This window comes from Hydractinia symbiolongicarpus, chromosome 11, assembly GCF_029227915.1.
Source record: "Hydractinia symbiolongicarpus strain clone_291-10 chromosome 11, HSymV2.1, whole genome shotgun sequence".
Classification (NCBI taxonomy): domain Eukaryota; kingdom Metazoa; phylum Cnidaria; class Hydrozoa; order Anthoathecata; family Hydractiniidae; genus Hydractinia; species Hydractinia symbiolongicarpus.
This window is the reverse complement of record NC_079885.1, coordinates 17,651,923-17,671,257: the sequence shown is the minus strand read 5'-3', so window position 1 is coordinate 17,671,257 and position 19,335 is coordinate 17,651,923. Positions and strand designations below refer to the sequence as shown.

At 34.3% G+C, this 19,335-nt stretch overlaps 2 protein-coding genes across 2 annotated transcripts; one reads left to right on the top strand and one right to left on the bottom strand.

The window, feature by feature from the left end:
- Positions 1-3,848: 3,848 nt before the first annotated feature.
- On the bottom strand, positions 3,849-5,324 carry LOC130613484 (ATP-dependent DNA helicase RecQ-like). The gene is made up of 3 exons (XM_057434821.1): positions 4,804-5,324; positions 4,393-4,532; positions 3,849-4,309 (listed from the first exon to the last, which is right to left on the bottom strand). The coding sequence occupies exons 1-3, from the start codon at positions 5,322-5,324 to the stop codon at positions 3,849-3,851; spliced, it is 1,122 nt and encodes a 373-aa protein (XP_057290804.1).
- A 10,098-nt stretch (positions 5,325-15,422) lies between these two features.
- LOC130613483 (zinc metalloproteinase nas-6-like) lies at positions 15,423-18,474 on the top strand. The gene is made up of 8 exons (XM_057434820.1): positions 15,423-15,480; positions 15,527-15,606; positions 15,746-15,824; positions 15,886-16,083; positions 16,393-16,510; positions 16,814-16,920; positions 17,265-17,336; positions 18,215-18,474. The coding sequence occupies exons 1-8, from the start codon at positions 15,423-15,425 to the stop codon at positions 18,436-18,438; spliced, it is 936 nt and encodes a 311-aa protein (XP_057290803.1). The 3' UTR covers positions 18,439-18,474.
- The last annotated feature ends 861 nt before the right edge of the window (positions 18,475-19,335 follow it).

The window sequence follows — 19,335 nt, the reverse complement described above, 5'->3', positions numbered from 1 at the left end:
TAAATATTGTAACAAGCAAAAAAATAATATGTCAAAATATAAATTTATTTAGCATGATTGTTTAGAAAATCCTTGAAAGTTGATGGCGCAGTTCCATTTGATATCACAGACTGTCAAAGATTTGTGGGTCTCGTTAGGTTTTATTTCCACATCCACAATTGACGGTGATGTTAAGGTTAAAGGGGACGACGAGGTCGAAATAGTTGGCAAGAGAAATCTTGTCAAAATTTGAGAGCTCTTTCTTTTCTGCTCGTCTGGCACCGAGGAGATGTAATGAAATAATGTAGACTTGCTCTTGTGCTTCGGAATAGAGCAAATCTGTTGGGTGTCAACTCTAGCATGATACAGATTTGTAACTGTAGAGGCTCGCACACAATGATTGGTGTAGATTTCTCTCAATCCTGCTTTTCTAGAAATCTGCTTCATGATATTTACAAGAGTGTTCTTACCGATAACTTCCTTAGTGTACCATTTTTCATTTGAAATGCTTTCTTAGCTTTAGCAAACAAACTGCATTTTGAGAATTGAGCTTTTCAACGTACAATTTAAAGGAACAGGAGGATTTGTATCTACCACGTACATTCTTATATCACTGTAGTCAGCCCCCAGGATTGTTTTTTGTATTCTCTGTAACTATCACTTCCAATTATCGATTCCTTTGGGCATCCACTTTAACAAGAAAATATTCCTTTTTGAGGTCTCTCCAGCCTTCTCTTCCACGTTCTCCAAAGTGGAAACACAAGTTGAACCAAATATACTCTTGTAATTTAACAGGATCGGTTAAACAATTACTGAAATAAATTTTCAATAACTCCATATCTTCTTCGGTAATCAAATGTTTGTGTTGCAGTTTCTTGTTGTGTGTCTTATAATTGCATCGAGCAGCAAACATTTCGTTTGCTGTTGTGAATTCGCGATCAGCAACGATGCTCATGGTCCTTGAGTATGGTGGAGAAATGAGAGTTCTGTTAATGGCTTCTTCGAAAATTCGAATGTTCGATCGAATAAAGCAAAAGACATTCTATTGTAGTTTGCGGGCCGATAACAACATTACAACCGTGGTAGCGGGCTGTAAATCCATTATCAGCCCTCATTTTTGAACGCAACAAAAACACAGGGCTGATAATTAAAATTAAAGCCCGAGGCTGTTATGTTTATGCGCTATAAAGTTGTGATATTATCCAGAGAATGCCCCCTAAATGAGTTATAATAGTAATTTAAAATTTATTAGTTAAAATCCGAAATAATAAAGCAGATATAAAGCCACGTTTTCTTAACATGCTTCCTCGTCAAAAGCCGCAATTCTGTGGTGAAGCTTTTTTAGATTAAACCGGTTTGACGACATCTCTCGGACGGCAAATAAATCTCCCCTGTCCCCTTGGTCATGTTAAGTAAAATTCGTAAAAGTCAGAGGAAAAGAAGAAGAAGAAAATATCAAAACAAAGTTTATTTTGTTAATAATCTCCTTAATAATAGCCGTTTTCTGTGTGTTCAAAATGGTTGCGCGCACCTTTTTTCGCAATCCAGATTTTTACGGAACTCTGTTTTTCAGTTAAACGCAGCTTAATTTCGAAATCACGACAGAACCCCAACAAAACGGAAACATCTACGAAGACTATGTTAGTTTGGTAGTGATCGTGTCAGGCTTGTATGTCTCCGTTTGACCTTTTTCTCCTCTAAATACTTTGTATCTATTATCTATAGAAATACTTATTTTTTATGTTTTCACATGTTAAGATGAATATATTGTCACGCTTTTTAGCCATGTATAAATCTTAAACTAACCAATTTTTAAGATATTAGCTAAGAACGTAGATTCAAGGTAGCATTCTATTGAATCTAGCTAGCTATACCTAGCCGCATTTATTCCCATTCTTTTAAAGCTTTTATTCAGTTTGGTATATCAATATTTATTTTTTATGGTGTGGTTGTGGCTACCTAGCTAGCTCTTCAGCTAGCTCTGGCTAAAAAGTGAAAGTAGCCAAATGTAGTTTTTACATACAACAAATTTCTTATTAAAAAATTCTTATGATAAAAAATGTAGTTAGGTAACGACACATTATATTACTGTCATGAAAACTTATTTCGCAAAGTAATTTTTTATAGCTGGATAGGGGTTACCCTGTGGCTGATTCCTGTGTTTTTATATAAACGTGTGACACGGTTTACCTGTAATAAATGTTCAATCTAGTATTAGTGACAGACTGTTTTGTGCGTTTTTCATTTAAACTGAAATTGTTTTTTGGGGGAAACGCTATTACGTATGTACTCTTGTGTGGGCCGCACAGTAACTTATGGCTTAACCCGGCGTTTTAAAGCCGGGTCCCCCGGCTAGTTTCAAAATAACGTTTTGTGCTATACCTTTCTGTAACAACAATGATAGAAGGAGCGCCGGAGAGCATTCCATTTTCGGTCTTCAAACAGACAGAAGCAACAAGCTGCGTAGTTCAAACTCATTAACAGAGCTGATACAAACTCGTCCCCAGTGCCTTTTGTCTCTTTTTTTTTTACTGAACGGCGAGACGAAAAGACACTGGAATCGTAGGCCGGAATTCTGCACTTGATTGGTTGGGTATAATTACCGTAATTATACGCATTTCTAAGAATTATGCCGTAACCATGCAAGCACATTTCGACGATGAAAGAAAATGGTGTATAAGAAGTGATAGAAATTTTTTTGTTGTTGTTTTTATTTTCAGTTGTTTTTGGTCACTAAATTTGTTAAAAACATTGTTGGCTTCTGTAATTTATTTGCAATTTACCCTGCAATTTACCCTAAGGAATGCATTTGGAAAATGAAAGTCTCACGTAATCTATGGTAAGTCAATTCATTTCTCTTATAATTTTGGTGGTAAAAATATCAGTAATGCCTTCGAGTGTATCAATACTATGTCATGCACAAAGGTATGTAAAAATACATAAACGTTTTTCTGTCTTCTGGTACCTTCTTTGTGTTTATCTATTTCGTGTTTACCTTATGTATTGTAATGAGCATATGTGCATTCCCTCTAATATCTTTTTTGTATTATTTTGGTAATAGATAGGCTACATGGATATAGTTTTAAAATGTGCACTTTTTTGTCACTTCCAGGAAAAGAAAATACTACTCCAAAGAAAGTATATTTTCATGGTAACACTGAGGATGGGCAGCAAAGATTCTGTAGACTCTGTGGAGAAAGTAACTGTGGGAGATACATACGTATTTTTGGTGGAAGCAATGTGGCAGATGGATTGCCAGCTAAAATTGAAACTGTCACAGGAATCATAGTATCTGACGCAACATACGATGTTATATGCCGAAAGTGTTCAAGATTTATTGAAAACGTTATCAGTTTTCGCAAAAAATGTCAGTCAGTACAATCATCATCAACTAAAAATTATGTTGTTAAACGAATGGCAATTTCTCCTAAAAGTGTGAACAACTCATTTGTAAAAACTAATAAAGGTAGGTAATTGTATACCTTCACAGAACTGTTTTTAAAAAATAATAATCAAAATGTTTCATATATTTTATATATATATATATATAATACTTGAAAAAAATATTGCATGCATTATATACAATCAAAATAAAAAATCAATTTTTGTAGGAGAAAATAATATTGCAAAGTTTTTTTTGTAGCCAATTCCAAAAAAAGACTAAAGTTCTCTACTACAGATAATGTCAGTCAACAATTGCCAACACAAAGTACAGTCATTACAAATTCTACATCTGTGTTCAACAAAAAAAGTTCTATTTATAAGGGAAGTTTATTGACAACAAACCAATGCGAATATGTGATAAGATCTGCACAAACAAGAATATCTGGGACATTGGCAAATTCCTTAGCATTAATACCTAGTGTCAATTATGCAACAAAGTCGATTATAACAGCCGACATGTCAGAGTTGTTGTAATGTAACACAGCTACAGCATCCTGTCCTCTGCAACCTGCTCTGCCTATTTCCTGCATGTATTCCTCCAATGTTGGAGGAGGGCCAATATGTACAATTTGTTTCATATTAGGTGCATTTACGCCCATACCAAGGGCAGAAGTTGCAAAAATGACTCTGATGTTACTGTCGATTTTTGAAATTTCTGAAATAATTTCATGCTTCATGTGCTTAGTTTGGGGTGCATGAAATTGCACAAACAAACTTTTGGATGGTTTACATTCGCCTCCTACATATTGCAAAGGGCCGATTATACTTTCAAAAAGTTTGTACCCATAGCCACAATACTTTAATTTACAGTATATGATAGTCTGTGGATGTGCTTTCGCTTGTTTTTTTAAATCTTCTCCAATCGGTAACAAAATCTTTTTGATACCTTCGATTCCATATGAATTGTGGTATCTTTTTTTTTAACCAGGAATACATTTGAGCGGTTTGGATTGATAGTCAAAAAAACACAATCCCTCATTCCAAGAACACTTTTTATTCTGCTTGTTGTTTTAACTGTAGAAGTTGCCGTTAGGGCAAGCACAGGAATGTCCAGAAAAAAGGATGTAATGGCTCCAAGATTAAGAAATTCTTTTCTGAAGCTATCACCCCTGAAATTTAACAATATATAAACTATATAACTGGCAGTTTCTATTTATTATATATCTATGTTGGTTATATTTGCTAGAATTTTTATAGACATAGTATATATATATGTATTTATAGTTACATTATTTTTTTTATGAAGATATAATAACCCTTCTTGGGAGTTGAACCCGAATTTTTAAATAGCTACATATGAAGTATCAGCTAAATAAAAAATGAAAGAGTTTTAGCATAGCTACAGATTTCAACAACAGTTTCATATTAGAAAAAACTTACCAAGTGTCTATACAATGTGCTTCATCTACAACTTTCTGGAGTGTGTTTGTCTTTAGTAAGTTTCTCCCCACATCACTTAGAATTGCTTCAGGGTGACAAAACAAGATTTTAAATTTTTTTATTGAAAAATCTGGTAGTGCAGTACTATCAACTTCGTTGTCAGGATAGGAATCAGAGAACAAATTTGTTCTTGCTTCTTCAATGTCAAATGGACTTTTTAAGTGAAAACATTCCATTCCAACTTTTTTTAAAAATTTCATTTGGTCATCTATAATCGAATTTAAGGAAGTAATAACAATTATCATACTTCCTTTCTCTTCATTTGAAAGAAAATCTGGCAACAACTGAAAAATGATCGATTTCCAATATCCAGTTGGGAGAACAGCTAAAACGTCTCTTCCTTTTAAAATTGCTTCTGAGCATTTTATTTGCTTTGGTTTAAAGTTCATATCAGGAAATGAATTCCTACCAAGTGCAACCTGGATTCTATTTAAAACTTCAAAAACGCGTGTACTACTCATTTTCGCTTAAATTTACTTGAACTTGAATCCGACTGAACACAAGAAGCCCGCTTGAATGCACCATCTTTATAATATGACGATGCAGAACGTCACGCATACATTATATTATCTTTTCGCATAATTTGGCCATATATTGGCCATTTTGGGCCTACGATTCCAGTGTCTTTTCGTCTCGCCGTTCAGTAAAAAAAAAAGAGACAAAAGGCACTGGGGACGAGTTTGAGAGCTGATACTCTCCCAAAGCGTGTTCTAATATGTAATGAACACTTTACATCTGACTGTTTTGATCAACTTTTCGAGCTAAGAAGAAAATTTTTAAAATCAGGTTTGACGCCTTTCACAAATGAGTTCATAGTTTGTAGCTTTAGGCAATTATAATGAATAGTTCGTGGTAGGAAAAAAAAGGAAAGATCCAACGTATATTGGTACCCGGGGCTATGCCTTCCATATTTCCATACAAACTGTCTAGCAATGTGAAAAGAGTTGTCAAGCGCAACCGTCGTATGGTAATTTTGGATCTTTTTGCTCCTTCTTTATTGCGATACCATATAACTCGAACTCAAGCGTAATATAGCTAGTCGTAAAAGAAACTTTTGTTTTTCCAAACAGGCTATTTCAGGGGTAGAAGAACAAATAGCCAATGAAAAACAACCTTGTCCCTCTGAAATACATTAAGAAAACCACTTACTCGCGCAGTAACAACGCAAACGGAACCAGTCCCTGCATCTATGGTTTGACTTATTCTAACTACTTTTTTATGATGTATTAAAAGTGGCTTTGCTATTCTTTTCTCATTTTTAGCGTAAGCATTCAATGATACAAGTTGATTGCGATATGCTATGAAAACTCTTAAAATGCTTCTGTGAGTGAAAAAAGCCGAACCAGCGGTTTGTATGATTCTGTTTTTAAAAAAATGTTTTAATAGAAACCATTAACTCTAGTATGGTTTAGATTCTGAAATTGATGACGATTTGGACTCATCAGGGATGGATGGCTAGTTAGAATCATCAGTGGAACATATCGAGTAAGTTAAGTACTTCCATTTACGTTTTAAGGGTATTCCTGAAATAAGATTTTTTTTGTAGTGGTAAAACGAAAGAAATTGTGCGGTCTAGACAAGCAGTTATCAATTCGCAGATATTGTTGAACACGGAAAGCAGGTATGTTACAATTGCTATCGCACTTTTGGATTTTCTCTACTTACTCTTGTCTAGTTTATTCTACATAACCAATCACTTTGTTACAACTACACCACACCTTGCGAAAAGTCGCCGCCAACGTGAGTATACAATTTTTACAATTTTTTATCTTTTCACTGGTTTCCTTAAACTTTACTCTTCAGAATGAAACTTAGATGGGACATAAAACTCCAGTTACAATGACGAATGGTTGGAGGCATCTCCAAAGCCTGTCAAACAACCGGATTCTGATTTTGTCCCAACTACAGAAACCGAACAGTTAAAAATGACGTTCGCAAATAAAAAATATACTACCGATGAAGGCATGTACCTCCAGGGGCGAATCTAGGTTTAGGCAGCCTAGGCAATTGCCTAAACCTAACTAATTTTGTGGCCTCTAGCAAAAAAGATCTATAGATAGAAATATCTATAAAAAAACAGATTTATTTTTGTAAATTGCTTTAGCATCTGTCGATTTCTATTTCATGACGATATGCGGGTGTTTTATCGATTTATTCATTGATATATTTTACTCAACAGCAAACCCGGGACGATTTTAGGCAAAATGTCGATTCGCCTAAAACGTCCGCAGGTTTTAAAGTTCTGAATGAATGAAAATTACAGATGGAAGAAAAAACGCCTAAAACGCCCGCGGATTTTTAAGTTCCAATGAATGAAATTCTGAAATGGGAAGAAATAACGCCTAAAACGTCCGTGGGTTTTCAAGTTAAAACGCCTAAAACGACCACGGGTATGGTTACATGGAGGACAAGTGGATGTTTCTTTTTCAACATGGTTTTAGCTTGGTCAGGTCCAAATGCAGGAGGCACCTTAAGTGGCTAGAGTATCACAGCAATTGCATGCTAGCTAAGTTAAATAAAGAAGTTTTAATTTGGAAACCCTTTCAGATACTAAAAGGATTGGAAATGCTAGAGGAAAGTATTTTTGTCACGTGTACCATGTTGTTGTTTCAAGCCAAACCTCCATCCTGCCTCTGCAAGAGACTATAAATTCATTGCCTTAAAGTAAGTAATACTTTATATATTTTTTACTGCTGTTGGATTTAAGGCACTTTTGTTTCAGGAACTATTCTTAAAAGTTGTAAACCACCAGATATTCTTACAAAACGTGTGATTTAAAAAATCTCTTTCTTATCAAAACAAAAGGTTTAAATTGACCTCGATCAAATGAATTGTTTGTTTATTAAAGCCCAATGGTAAACGAAATAAATGAGGCAATTTATATAAACACTATCTTGTCGATCAAAATATGTTCCGAGGTGTATGTTAAGAAGTTTGGTATAGAGTATTGCTAGCTACAGCTGCATGTGTATTAGTTGGAATTTTGTTAGACTTTTTGTTTATTGTCTTAAGGTCACAGGCTTCATGTAGCCGTTCACGTAAATGTGTATCTTTTTGTCTGTGTGGAAGAGGAATAATTTATGTAAGATAAGGGACAGCTCTTTCGTAAATGCAAAAGGGTAAGCTAAATGTAGGTCTATAGATCCTCTTTCCCTGAGGATCTACAGATAGGTAATATTTAAATGTTGTCAGTTCCTAAAATCATAATGACTTGGATATGTGTTCCTTAGCAGGTAGACGACAAAAAGTTCAAAATACTTTGTGTTCTCTAAAAAATCGATGTTTACAGAATAAGATATACTTAAATGCAAAATGATTCTACCTCGTCCCAACGTCAAATTTATGTTTAGCATATACTTTTCGATTGTGAGTGTCCCTAAGAACTAAGGACTGTTGGAACTTTTAAACAGTAGATTTTATATGCGACATCCCACTGCTCATTTTAAAAGTTTTAGGAACACGAGGAGATCCTTTCCCAGGCTGCTTTTAATTGTGATAAAATTGCTAAAAGCAAAATAATGAAATAATACCTAATCTAAGAATAGTGTCAGCCTGGTACCTGTTATCAATATTCTTCTGTCAATGAAAATTACCATCAATTAAAAGACACATGAGTTTTGTTATGAATCCTTATAGTATTGGAAAACTGTAAACAATGGATATTTATCTATATATCAAATGGATGGATATATATCAAAATGACTTGTACTGATAGAAATGATTTTTACGTAAACCGATACAGATCCCAACAAGGAATTACATGTTAAAGAGCCTTCTTTTACAGACTGCAAACCAATGAAAATATCGTGTTAACTTAGCATATAGTAGAATTTGTATAAATGTGACTTTTTATATGAGAATCTTTTGAATTGACCTAGTTACTAAAACGTTTTTAAAGATTTTAAAGTATTAAAATATTTTTTAAACAGTTGACAGGAACATGTGAGGGTAAGTAATATACAAACATGTTAAATGTTTTGATTTTATTTTTTTGATTTCTAACTCTTTTCTGGCTTAATAAACTGCTTTACTTTTGTGGGGATTTCTTAAAATTAAAATTACTGCTTAGTAGAAATTGGTGCAAAAATACACCAGTAACCTTAATATTAAACTGTATTAACATAAAGGGGTAATTACTATATACTTTTTGAAAACGTTTACTATGCGTTGCTGTCTTACACTTTAAGTCGACTGGGAAGCTTTCATACTTTTACATGCTGCTTTTTTTACATTTGCAGGTTGTTAACACAGGCTGTAATATTCCAAACAATAATTCTACGTTGCACTACTGTTGACTATCTATACATAAAATTGTCTTGTAATGTAATTTTTTGTTGTATTATTAGCTATTAGACATATTGCATATTTTGTAATAAAGTAACTCCCCAACTTACCGAATTTGTAACTCATTGCAGTCGTATTAAATGCGTAAAACGTAAAAAAAAACTTTGATGAATAGCAGTGTGGTAAGTCATTCAAAGGAACTATGGCAATGCTAACCATGTTTGGAGTCTAATTTACTAAACGGACGCGTTTTCCACCCGCATGTTTTACGAGGATACAAGTGTTAAACTACGGAGGTTACTTTTATTTATTGGGCTATAAATACACTTTCGTTTCTAACCTAGCAACGATTTTTAATAATTTAATACCTTACTTTTTTATTATAAAAACACCTCATACAACACCACAACCCCTGATATTACTTTGTCAACAAAATCTGTTAAATTTTGCCTAACCAGAAAAAAATCCTATATCTGCCCCTGACCTCGTGTTTGTAGAGAAAGCTTTTTAAATATTGTATGACATATTTCACAGATCGATAAAAAATATTTCCGGAAAACAAAGTCGTATATTCCTTGACTTGCTTGTCTGGTTGTGAGACAAGATGGAATTCGCAACCTAAAAATGGGACTAGACGTCTGGCTGTTGACTTGAATTCAGCTCCTTGTTATTTTTAAATTTTCATAAAACACATTGTTATCATAGGCGTTGGTAATTTGATGGTTGCGGCTGCCGGAGAGATAGAGGTATCCCCTTTTTAAAATTTAAAATGATTCGTGAATATTCTGTTTATTTAAAAGTCTACCATTATAGATTAAGAGGTCCATATTTTTGTGCATTGTGAATAAGCATTAATTATTTAATACGTATAATCGTAAAATTAATACTTAATGTGAACTTTGTGTTTAGGAAATTACTTTCTCCAGAAATTAAAAATGCTTGGTCTTCCCACCAAGTACGATTAATTCAAGAAACAGCGAATGCCACTTATTGTACCGCGTTCGCGTCTTAAATAGTGAAATATAAATAGTGGAAGTGAAAAATTCGCATTTCAAATCTGTAATAAACATTGAACAAACAAAGAGATTTTCTTGCAATTTTTTTAGGGAAGAGAAAAGAAGGATTTACCCGCACTGTTGATAACTGTCTTGATAACCATGAAGTGAAGATTGATTCAATATCTACTTATCGTCACAATATGATAAGAAAACTAATAGCAACAAACTCGAAATACAAGAGTATACAACATCAATTCAACCCTTGACATATCGCTAAGGGTATCTTGAAAAAATAATGCAGTGTTCAAAAAAAAATAATAGTATTTTTAAAAATAAATATATCCAATATCGCCAAAAGAAGATAGAAATTATCACTAAATGCATAAAAATTTATGCATATATTTCAGGTTACGAACAGTTCGGTCAGTGGGCACTATCTATAGTCAACCATCTATACTGGAGCGTATGTCACTGTAATGGGAGCGGGGAAGAATTGGTGGGGGGATTTCAGTTAGTTATACACCATGTATGCAACAAGCGTACTTTTCCCGTTACTCCAAGTGTTCACATGCTCCATATACTACAGAAACATTGAAGAGCATTAGTTGGATTAAGCCTGGCAGTTCGTGCACAACGCTTTAACTAAGAGCTGCGTTGGAAGTATTTCGTCCTCTGAAAATCAGATACTTACCAAAAAGCGTCTTCTTCGAAAAGGATAAAATGTTGGCTTCGACATGCAAACAGGTAGGAAATATTTATCTCAGAACAAAGAATTTCTTAATCGTTGCTTATCTTAACTCTTGCATGTTCATTATCGTAAGAAGAGCTCGGAGGGAAAGTATGTACCAAAGTTTCGTGTACACTATTCAAAGGCAACAAAACGTTTTACCGTTTCAAAGGTAAGTAGATTAATCGTATAGTTTTATGAAGAACATTCTTAAAGCAGCCTATTTTAGAGCGGTTGATAGCGAAAAGTAGAAAACGCGCTTTGTTTCTCCAGAAGATCTAGTTAATCGAGACATTATAATAGATAACTCTACGAAATATTCAAGGCTTAAATAAATATCTTAGTTTATATCCTCTCCATTCAACGCCCAAGACATGTCTACTTTGTTTACAGCTTCAGCCTTTTTATATCCTACATAAATCCTGTCAGGGGCAGGATATTCAGTCCGAATTTTATTGACAAGTAACTTGGAACTACTCAGCGTACACTTTTTCCAATGCGGTTGTGGACCCACCACGTAAATTGCCGATAGCTTGCATATCTGTATGATCTGAATATTAAATAATTTGTCACACTTTATCCTCTAGGTCATACTATTTTTAATTTTTCTCATTTATTTTTTGCTACATTTAGTTCTTTAATTAATTACTTATTTAGAACATTCTTAAATGCTTGTGATCTCTTATGCACCTACCATCTAAAAATTTTTTACTAGAAGTCATCTTGTTAAAACTTCTCTTAAAGGATAGAGCAAAATAAATTACTCACCTTCAATACCTCTTAAAAGTATTAAAAAAACAAAATAGGCGGTAAAACACGACCGATTCGTAGATATCGTGACCTGGACCACAGCAGCAAGTCAGAAAAGTTATCATTCGTGAGTTGATGTCACAAGACCTCCCGCGAAGAAATTCATTTACAATCGGGAAACAAGATGACCGGCACGAAGCTTCTTCTCTAGGTAATATTTTGCAACTTTAATAACGAATATCTTGAAAATACTTTGAGTTGATTTTCGATTCCTTTTTTTTAAGTGAGAGGTTAAGCTTTAAGTCGATGAGGAAATCGATGCGCTAATTGAGTTTTTGGGTATGAATTATATAAGTATGAATGCCTCACAACTCGATGATATGCATCGAGATTTATATCAATAAAATCGCGCGCTTAAGCAATCTATAAAAAAATTGAGGCACTGAAAAAATAACATAGAAGCTCAGCTAATTCTAAACAAGTTCGAGATAAATTACCAAAATTGAGCAGGTTTAAAAAATTTGCTGACGTCAGGAATGGCCTGTTAAACCCAAAAACCTTTTTTTAGAAATTTCTACACCTATTGCCTTCATCGTATAGATCTTGAAAACCTTTTATGTACTTTATGTACTTTTGACTAACGGTTGCAAAGATTTTATGGAAGAAACTCCTGTCTGGAATGACATAGTTTCAAATACAACAGTTGAAAAAACAGGATCGAAAGAGGTTCCCATGAAATCAACTGGACATGACAAGGTCCGTGTGTCTGTATGTCTGGCAGCTAAAGCAGATGGAAGCCGATGCAAACCTTTTATTGTATTTAAAGGAGCTAAAAGGGAAAGCAAAGCCCTCCATGAAGAATTTAAACGAAAATGTTCGGTCGCAAGTTCAGCCAACGGTTGGATGAATGAACAATTGACATTGCGCTGGTACCAGAAAATATTAGGTCAAATTTCGTTCCAAAAACGACTCCTAGCTTGGGATTCTTTTGAAGCTCACTTAACGGATGAGGTTAGGAAAGCATTGACAAATGGCAAAATCGAAACTGTCATTGTTCCAGGTGGATGTACCAAGTATATTTAAGCCCCCGATGTTTCCTGGAATAAGCCGTTCAAAGGGAAGATACAAGAATTTTATGACGGTTGGCTTGCAAATGGAAAGCATGCTTATACCAAAGCTGGAAGCATGAAACCTGTCCCTAGAAGATTGATTGTGGAATGGGTGATTAAATCATGGGAGAATATAACGAATGAAACATTGGCGAAATCAATGAAATTGTGTAGTTTAGCGTTGGCGATTGACGGTTCACAGGATGAACTGATCTCTTGTTTCAAACAAGGGAAAAAATGTGAAGCTGGTAGAGAATTACTGAAAAATCAAATGTTGATAAGGATTTAGATAAAAATCCATTCGAGATAGCAGAAGAAGATGTGGCTGATGCTTCGCCTGACTTCAATATTATTGACGAAGATGACGATGAACTAGATATATTGTAAAGTTGTTGTATCCTTAAAACTGCAAAAAAGAAAAAAGTGTAAAAAATTTAATAAACGCCCCCCTCTTTTAAACGCCCCCCTCTTTTAACCCCCTCCTAAAATTTCAAAAAGTTTAATAAACGCCCCGGGCGTTTATTCGAAGCATTACGGTATGTGCTTTTGATAAACGGTTAATGAGATATAGGGGGTTAAAAATTTTGCTGATGTCAGCAGAGACCTGTCAAAACACAAAATAATTTTTTAAGAAATTTGTATACCCTCTGCCTTAATCGTATAGATCTTGAAACGCTGATTAAGAAAATGTATAGGATCATGTACTGTGGATAAACGGTTGCAGAGATATTGGGGATTGAAGGTTTTTTTGATGACGTCATCAACCGTCTTCTCCGAAACGGATTTGGGGACCCAGGCTTGGGAAAGTTACCAAAATTGGTCCTAGGTGGTCCCTAGTTACCCACGCAGTGAAAAAGCATTGACGTCACCACCTTGTTTCTAAGTTATTAGCCCTCAAAGTTTTAGGTGCACTGTAATGGCTTCAATAATTTAATATAGGATAATGACGTTAAAGTAGTGTTATTGACGTCGCGCCGTAATGTCATAAAATTAAACATTTGAGACATACTTTTTTCGGCAACTTCAAAGAACATTGCGGCGACATCAAAGGAAAATGACAATATCCACTATGACCGTCACAGACACTTCGTATTATTATAATAGAAGAAGTAGCATCAATAATTTATCAAATAATGTATTGATTAATTTACCGTGTATTTGAATGTAAACTAAATTAATGTAATAATTTTTTTGTTTCTATTTTTGGGAATAGTTTAGCAACCAGTTTACCAAAGTGTGAAAAAGCACTTTTGGACGGTGAAAGATTAGATAATAACGGAATAGTTAATTGTGTATTGTACGAATAAAATTAAAACGTTTCCATTTTACTTAGCAATAGTTAAGCAAAGATCAAAGAATACCAACATCCCATAGTACATGTGGTTCTAAATTTACCAACTTGCGCAGAATTATCATACTGTAAAATTGTACTTTTGAAAAGATTCAGTGAGAATAAATGACGCTTTGACATAAAACTCAATAGATGAGGAACAATTTATTAAATAACTTCTAGTGTATTTCAACGTAAATTAATTTATTACAACATTTTTCTATTACCAAAATTAGTAACGCGAATAATTTATCGTGTAAAAGGGCCTTAGTAACTCATAATGAGAATTTTTTTCTAATTTTAAAAGGGTTAATGCCACCTTTAGTGAGTAGGTCGGGTACCTCCGTTTATGTGTGTAACGGACCTCCGTTTATGTGTGTAACGGACCTCCGTTTATGTGTGTAACGGACCTCCGTTTATGTGTGTAACGGACCTCCGTTTATGTGTGTAACGGACCTCCGTTTATGTATGTAACGGACCTCCGTTTATGTGTGTAACGGACCTCCGTTTATGTGTGTAACGGACCTCCGTTTATGTGTGTAACGGACCTCCGTTTATGTGTGTAACGGACCTCCGTTTATGTGTGTAACGGACCTCCGTTTATGTGTGTAACGGACCTCCGTTTATGTGTGTAACGGACCTCCGTTTATGTGTGTAACGGACCTCTGTTTATGTGTGTAACGGACCTCCGTTTATGTGTGTAACGGACCTCCGTTTATGTGTGTAACGGACCTCCGTTTATGTGTAGAGTCCACTTGGTTGTCCTAGTCCAGGTGGCATTGGTGTCTTATAATTTGTCTAGGTACGTATAGGCTGTTATTATGTTATGTTTTACGTTTTGTGTCGGGTCCACTTAGTTCGGTGTAATGTGAAGTTGTTGTCAGTCATTATCATTTTTCATCTAAAATGGTTGTTTAAAGCAGCAACTGTTGTTAAATTTGTTCTTTCAGCCTCTGTCATCATTAAGTGAACTGTTTACATTCATTTAATTAATGCGCATGCGTGAACGGCATATTTTGACTCGGCTAGCCGGTATGAGCGATTAAAAAAAATTTTTTTGCCCCGTTTAAGTGAGAACTCGGCTAGCCACTGACGGGATGAGATCTCGCCCCGGGATGAATTTTATCGCGGCTTTTAATTTTAAATTGATGAAGATTTATTAAAAAAGTCGGGATTCGAGTAAAACAGGACCGTGTAATCAGCTCTTTATTCTTGTTAGCCAATAACATTCGAACCAATCACTTTTTGTGGAAATAATTAACTGTAGAAAGCCCTACCAAATTTTTGTATTTTCTTTTTCGGGAATATTTTTACTAGAATTGCCGAATTCTTACACGAAGGTTTTTTTTTTCTAATTTGAAATGTGTCTAACACACGCAGCACAAAAACAGATGCATCAAATAAAAGCAGCAGAATCACGTAGGCGGTAATATTTGTTTTCTGCAGCAGCTGCGAAATCATTTAGGTAACACAACTGTATGTGACATATGTGTAATAGTTTGTGTCCGAAATGTTTATAACACGAGAGAGAATGAAGCGCATCGTGTATTTTTTCTTCTTTGTAGCTATGTGCAATTGCATCTGGGTTAAGGAAATGGAAAGTATAAAAAAGCAGTTTAAAGTTCTTTTTCATTTTTACATTTAGAATATGTTGATGTAAAAACAAATTACGAAATCTTTTTAGGCTAATGTTTACTGCACCGTTTTTAAAATCTTGTGTACTAACTACTGCTTAAAACAAAATCCGAACATATTTGTATATCGTAAGACTTTTTTTAGTAGATTTTCTTATATAAAGCTTAAGCAATGATCTTTTTCATTAAGAATCACGAAGCGCTAGTTGTGATGCGTCAGTATTAATCTTTTCCCTTCTATCTTTAGACCCAGGAGCATTTGAAGGAGATATTATCCTTGACCCGGATGAAAAGGTAGCCATCGCGAAAGGAGGAAATGCATACGGTAGTATTAAAGGATGGAGATGGAAGGGTGGGGTTGTTCCCTACGAAATAACATCTTCCATTGGTAAATCAATTTATCTATTCACATTCCCAAAGCTCTTTGAGATAAACCTGGTGATTCAAAACGAAAATATTACCAAGTGAAAAGTATCAGATACCCGAAAGTATGTTCTCCCCAGATATAAATCTTAAAATAAAGTGCATACGGTAAACATACTCCCTTGTTCCAACTCAGTATTATATAATGCTAAATATAACTTTGTCCATCTTATTGTTTGAAACAATCGATTCCAACCTTTCTTAGCTGGGATGCTAGTGTGCAAAGAGATTAGACGTTGTTTTGTGTTTCTATCTATCTTGCTTTGATTTATAGGTCCGTATGGGCGCCGTGCTATTGAAGCAGCTATCAAGCAATACCATCAACATACTTGTCTTAGATTCAAGAAAAAAACAAACGAATGGAGATACATAAGTTTCTACAAAGGGAATGGGTATGGCCGATTTGAATAATTTTTGGTGACGTACGCATTTTTAAGTAGAAATTTTGTGTTTCGAAAAATTGTTTTTTGTCATATACGGCATATTATATGTATTTCGCTTGAGAACATTTTAAGCCATTATAATTTTATACTTTATAAGATAATCTATCTATTCAGGCCTAGTCAACCAACTTATCAATTTTATAAATTGCCCACATAACATAAATTATCTGGCTTGGAAAGATGAAGTGAACCAACAAATCAATTCCGCTTTTATCACTTTTTTGTTATATTTTTACACTTTTCACTTTTTAGTTGTTCTTCCCCTGTTGGTCAACGACTTTTTCGTAAAAATAGTATATCGCTAGGTCCTGGATGTTGGAGCACTGGAATTGTCATGCATGAAATTGGACATAGCATTGGTATTGATTTTTTTTATCCAACCACTGTAACGTATTTGAAGAATTTTTTTAAAATTTTTGATGGTTTTGGTATTCTGCATTATTTTGTAGTTTTATTTCGTTGGGTTGACAGTACTTTAGCTCTCCTTAAATTAAAAGTTCGCCATTCTTTATCGTTTTTTCTACATTTTTTTCCACATGCTTCAAATTTTTGTAAAAAAATAAAAGTTAAGAAATACTATACTTAAGAGTTGCCATAAACAAGAAATTAAAATGTTATTGTACTTTTTTTAAATGGATTATTTCGAATTACAAATTTATGGTTTGATTTATGGTGAGCCTTCTTTGTATTTATTGTACATTAGGACTGTACCATGAGCAAAGTCGTCCTGATCGAGATAATTACGTCAAAATTTTGTGGAACAATATTGAAAAAGGTAGGTAAGTCAGTAAAAACGCCTTCAAAGTATAAACTTATCATTTTGTCAAAGAAACGCTTTAGAATAAGTTGTGTATCAGACAATTCGGTTCCTCAATTAAATTTCGCTTGTAATTGGTTAGTTTCAGGTAACTGGTCGGCATGCAAGTCATTAATTAACCTTTGATTTTACCGTTTTTACCAAGCCATACTTATTAGTTTAACACAAGTTAATTTTGTTGTGGTCATATCTTAAGAAAAAACAACTTACTGTCATGTGGCTAAGTTAATCCTTTTTAGAGCAGCAAATTTTGACTGTCTTTATATTATCCGCTTACATGAATCGCACATTAAATTCTGAAATCGTATTGACACCACCTAGGATTGTAAGTCTATAAAAATTACAAATGATGTGAACAAAATGGCGTGTTACACTAAAATAGTGTACACTTTAGGGCGACGCTACAATTTTTATTTGCTACGCTTTCCTACCGCTTTAAGTTTCGTTGCTGCAATAAAGCCGAGTCAAAATACTCCACTTTTTAATGAGAAAAAACTTCATAAGAAACCGATTATTTGTTGAAATTTAAGAATTTTAAGTAAGGAACTTTTTTGACACATCTTTCCCAGCAATTGGACGAATATTAAGTAGATTATCCCGACAAATCGAAAGGCTACATTAAAATTGACGATTTGAACAGTCAACATTATAGGTGCTGAATAAAATGCAAAAAGGCGTTCATCTTTTCTCGTATATATGTTAATGTCTCTTGTGTAAAAATCATTTTCTTCATTAAAGATCCTGCTTAATGGAAAGCCTATCCGGTATAATGTAAAGGAAAGCATATCCGGTATAATGTACACAGGATCTTAACTTTTTCATTTTTTGTTACTTAGGAATGTCACATAATTTTAACAAACAATCCACATTGACCGTTAGTTCATTGGGAACAAAATACGATTTCTTATCAATGATTCATTATGGATCAACAGCTTTCGGTAGAGGAAGAATGACAATTCAGACTAAGGATCCTTCAAAACAAAGATTAATTGGTCAGCGAAGAGGCTTTAGTGATATTGATATAAAACAAATTAATCTGATGTACGGATGCAATAAGTAAATAAGTTGTTTTGGGTGGAATTGTAAAATGTTGTTTCGACAATATTGTGAGAATTTAGTAAAATTGTGTAACAAAAGATTGCCACGTAACTTTATCACATCTGCTAATATCGTGCCTCTAAATTCCGCGCAAATGAATAGCTAACCAGAATTATCATTTTGTTGACATGAAATACAGATAAATTGAAGCAATCGCCACCATGTATATAAGAGAAATAAGTAATTAAGTAACGGAAAGTTTAACATTCTCAGACATTTTATCCTAGCGGCTGGCTTTTCCTTCCCTCCAACTGTAACTATGTTAAATTGCCGCCAAATATGCGTAAAGCATTGCTATAACTTTCTTGCCTGTCACACACGCCGGTTCGCGGTCAGTAGATGGCTTTATGCTTAACAGCACTGCATAGTGCGTCGTAATCAGGCACCGAATGCGCTACCATTAAACCATCTCCGCAAATAAGTTTTTGTAAAAATACTCAGTGTCTGTCAGTGAGCCAAATTTGGTAGCTGAGGGTAACGAGCGGCATCCATATAAATTTTTCGATAGTTATTTATATATACACAGTGCATGGATAAAGAATAGAACAATGGAAAAATATTTTATTCGTAACTAGTCAATAAAGCCCGTGGAAAAATCCGCTTAGAGGCAGAGGAAAAATGACAAAGAGCCGTGACTTAAATTTATATGACGCAAGCAGTGTCCCGCTCCTACATAAAAATTATTCTTAGAATCTTGTTACACTGTAGCATCTATTGTCAAGAACCTGAAACTGTGATCAAAATAATGTATATGCACATGTACATTAAAGGAAAAGTTAAGGAGATATGTGCGTTTAAAAATTTTGCTGACGTCAGCAAAGACCCGTCAATACATTCTTCGGAAATTTGTTTACACGTT

Excerpts from the sequence above, each read along its gene's own strand:
- LOC130613483 (XM_057434820.1), top strand. The coding sequence starts at position 15,423 with ATGTGTCTAACACACGCAGCACAAAAACAGATGCATCAAATAAAAGCA. Across the intron at positions 15,607-15,745 it reads GAGAGAATGAAGCGCATCGT|GCTAATGTTTACTGCACCGT; the intron begins GTATTTTTTCTT and ends AAATCTTTTTAG. Across the intron at positions 17,337-18,214 it reads GTGGAACAATATTGAAAAAG|GAATGTCACATAATTTTAAC; the intron begins GTAGGTAAGTCA and ends TTTGTTACTTAG.
- LOC130613484 (XM_057434821.1), bottom strand. The coding sequence starts at position 5,324 with ATGAGTAGTACACGCGTTTTTGAAGTTTTAAATAGAATCCAGGTTGCA. Across the intron at positions 4,533-4,803 it reads GCACATTGTATAGACACTTG|GGGTGATAGCTTCAGAAAAG; the intron begins GTAAGTTTTTTC and ends GTTAAATTTCAG. Across the intron at positions 4,310-4,392 it reads TGTTCTTGGAATGAGGGATT|GTATCAAAAAGATTTTGTTA; the intron begins GTGTTTTTTTGA and ends ATGGAATCGAAG.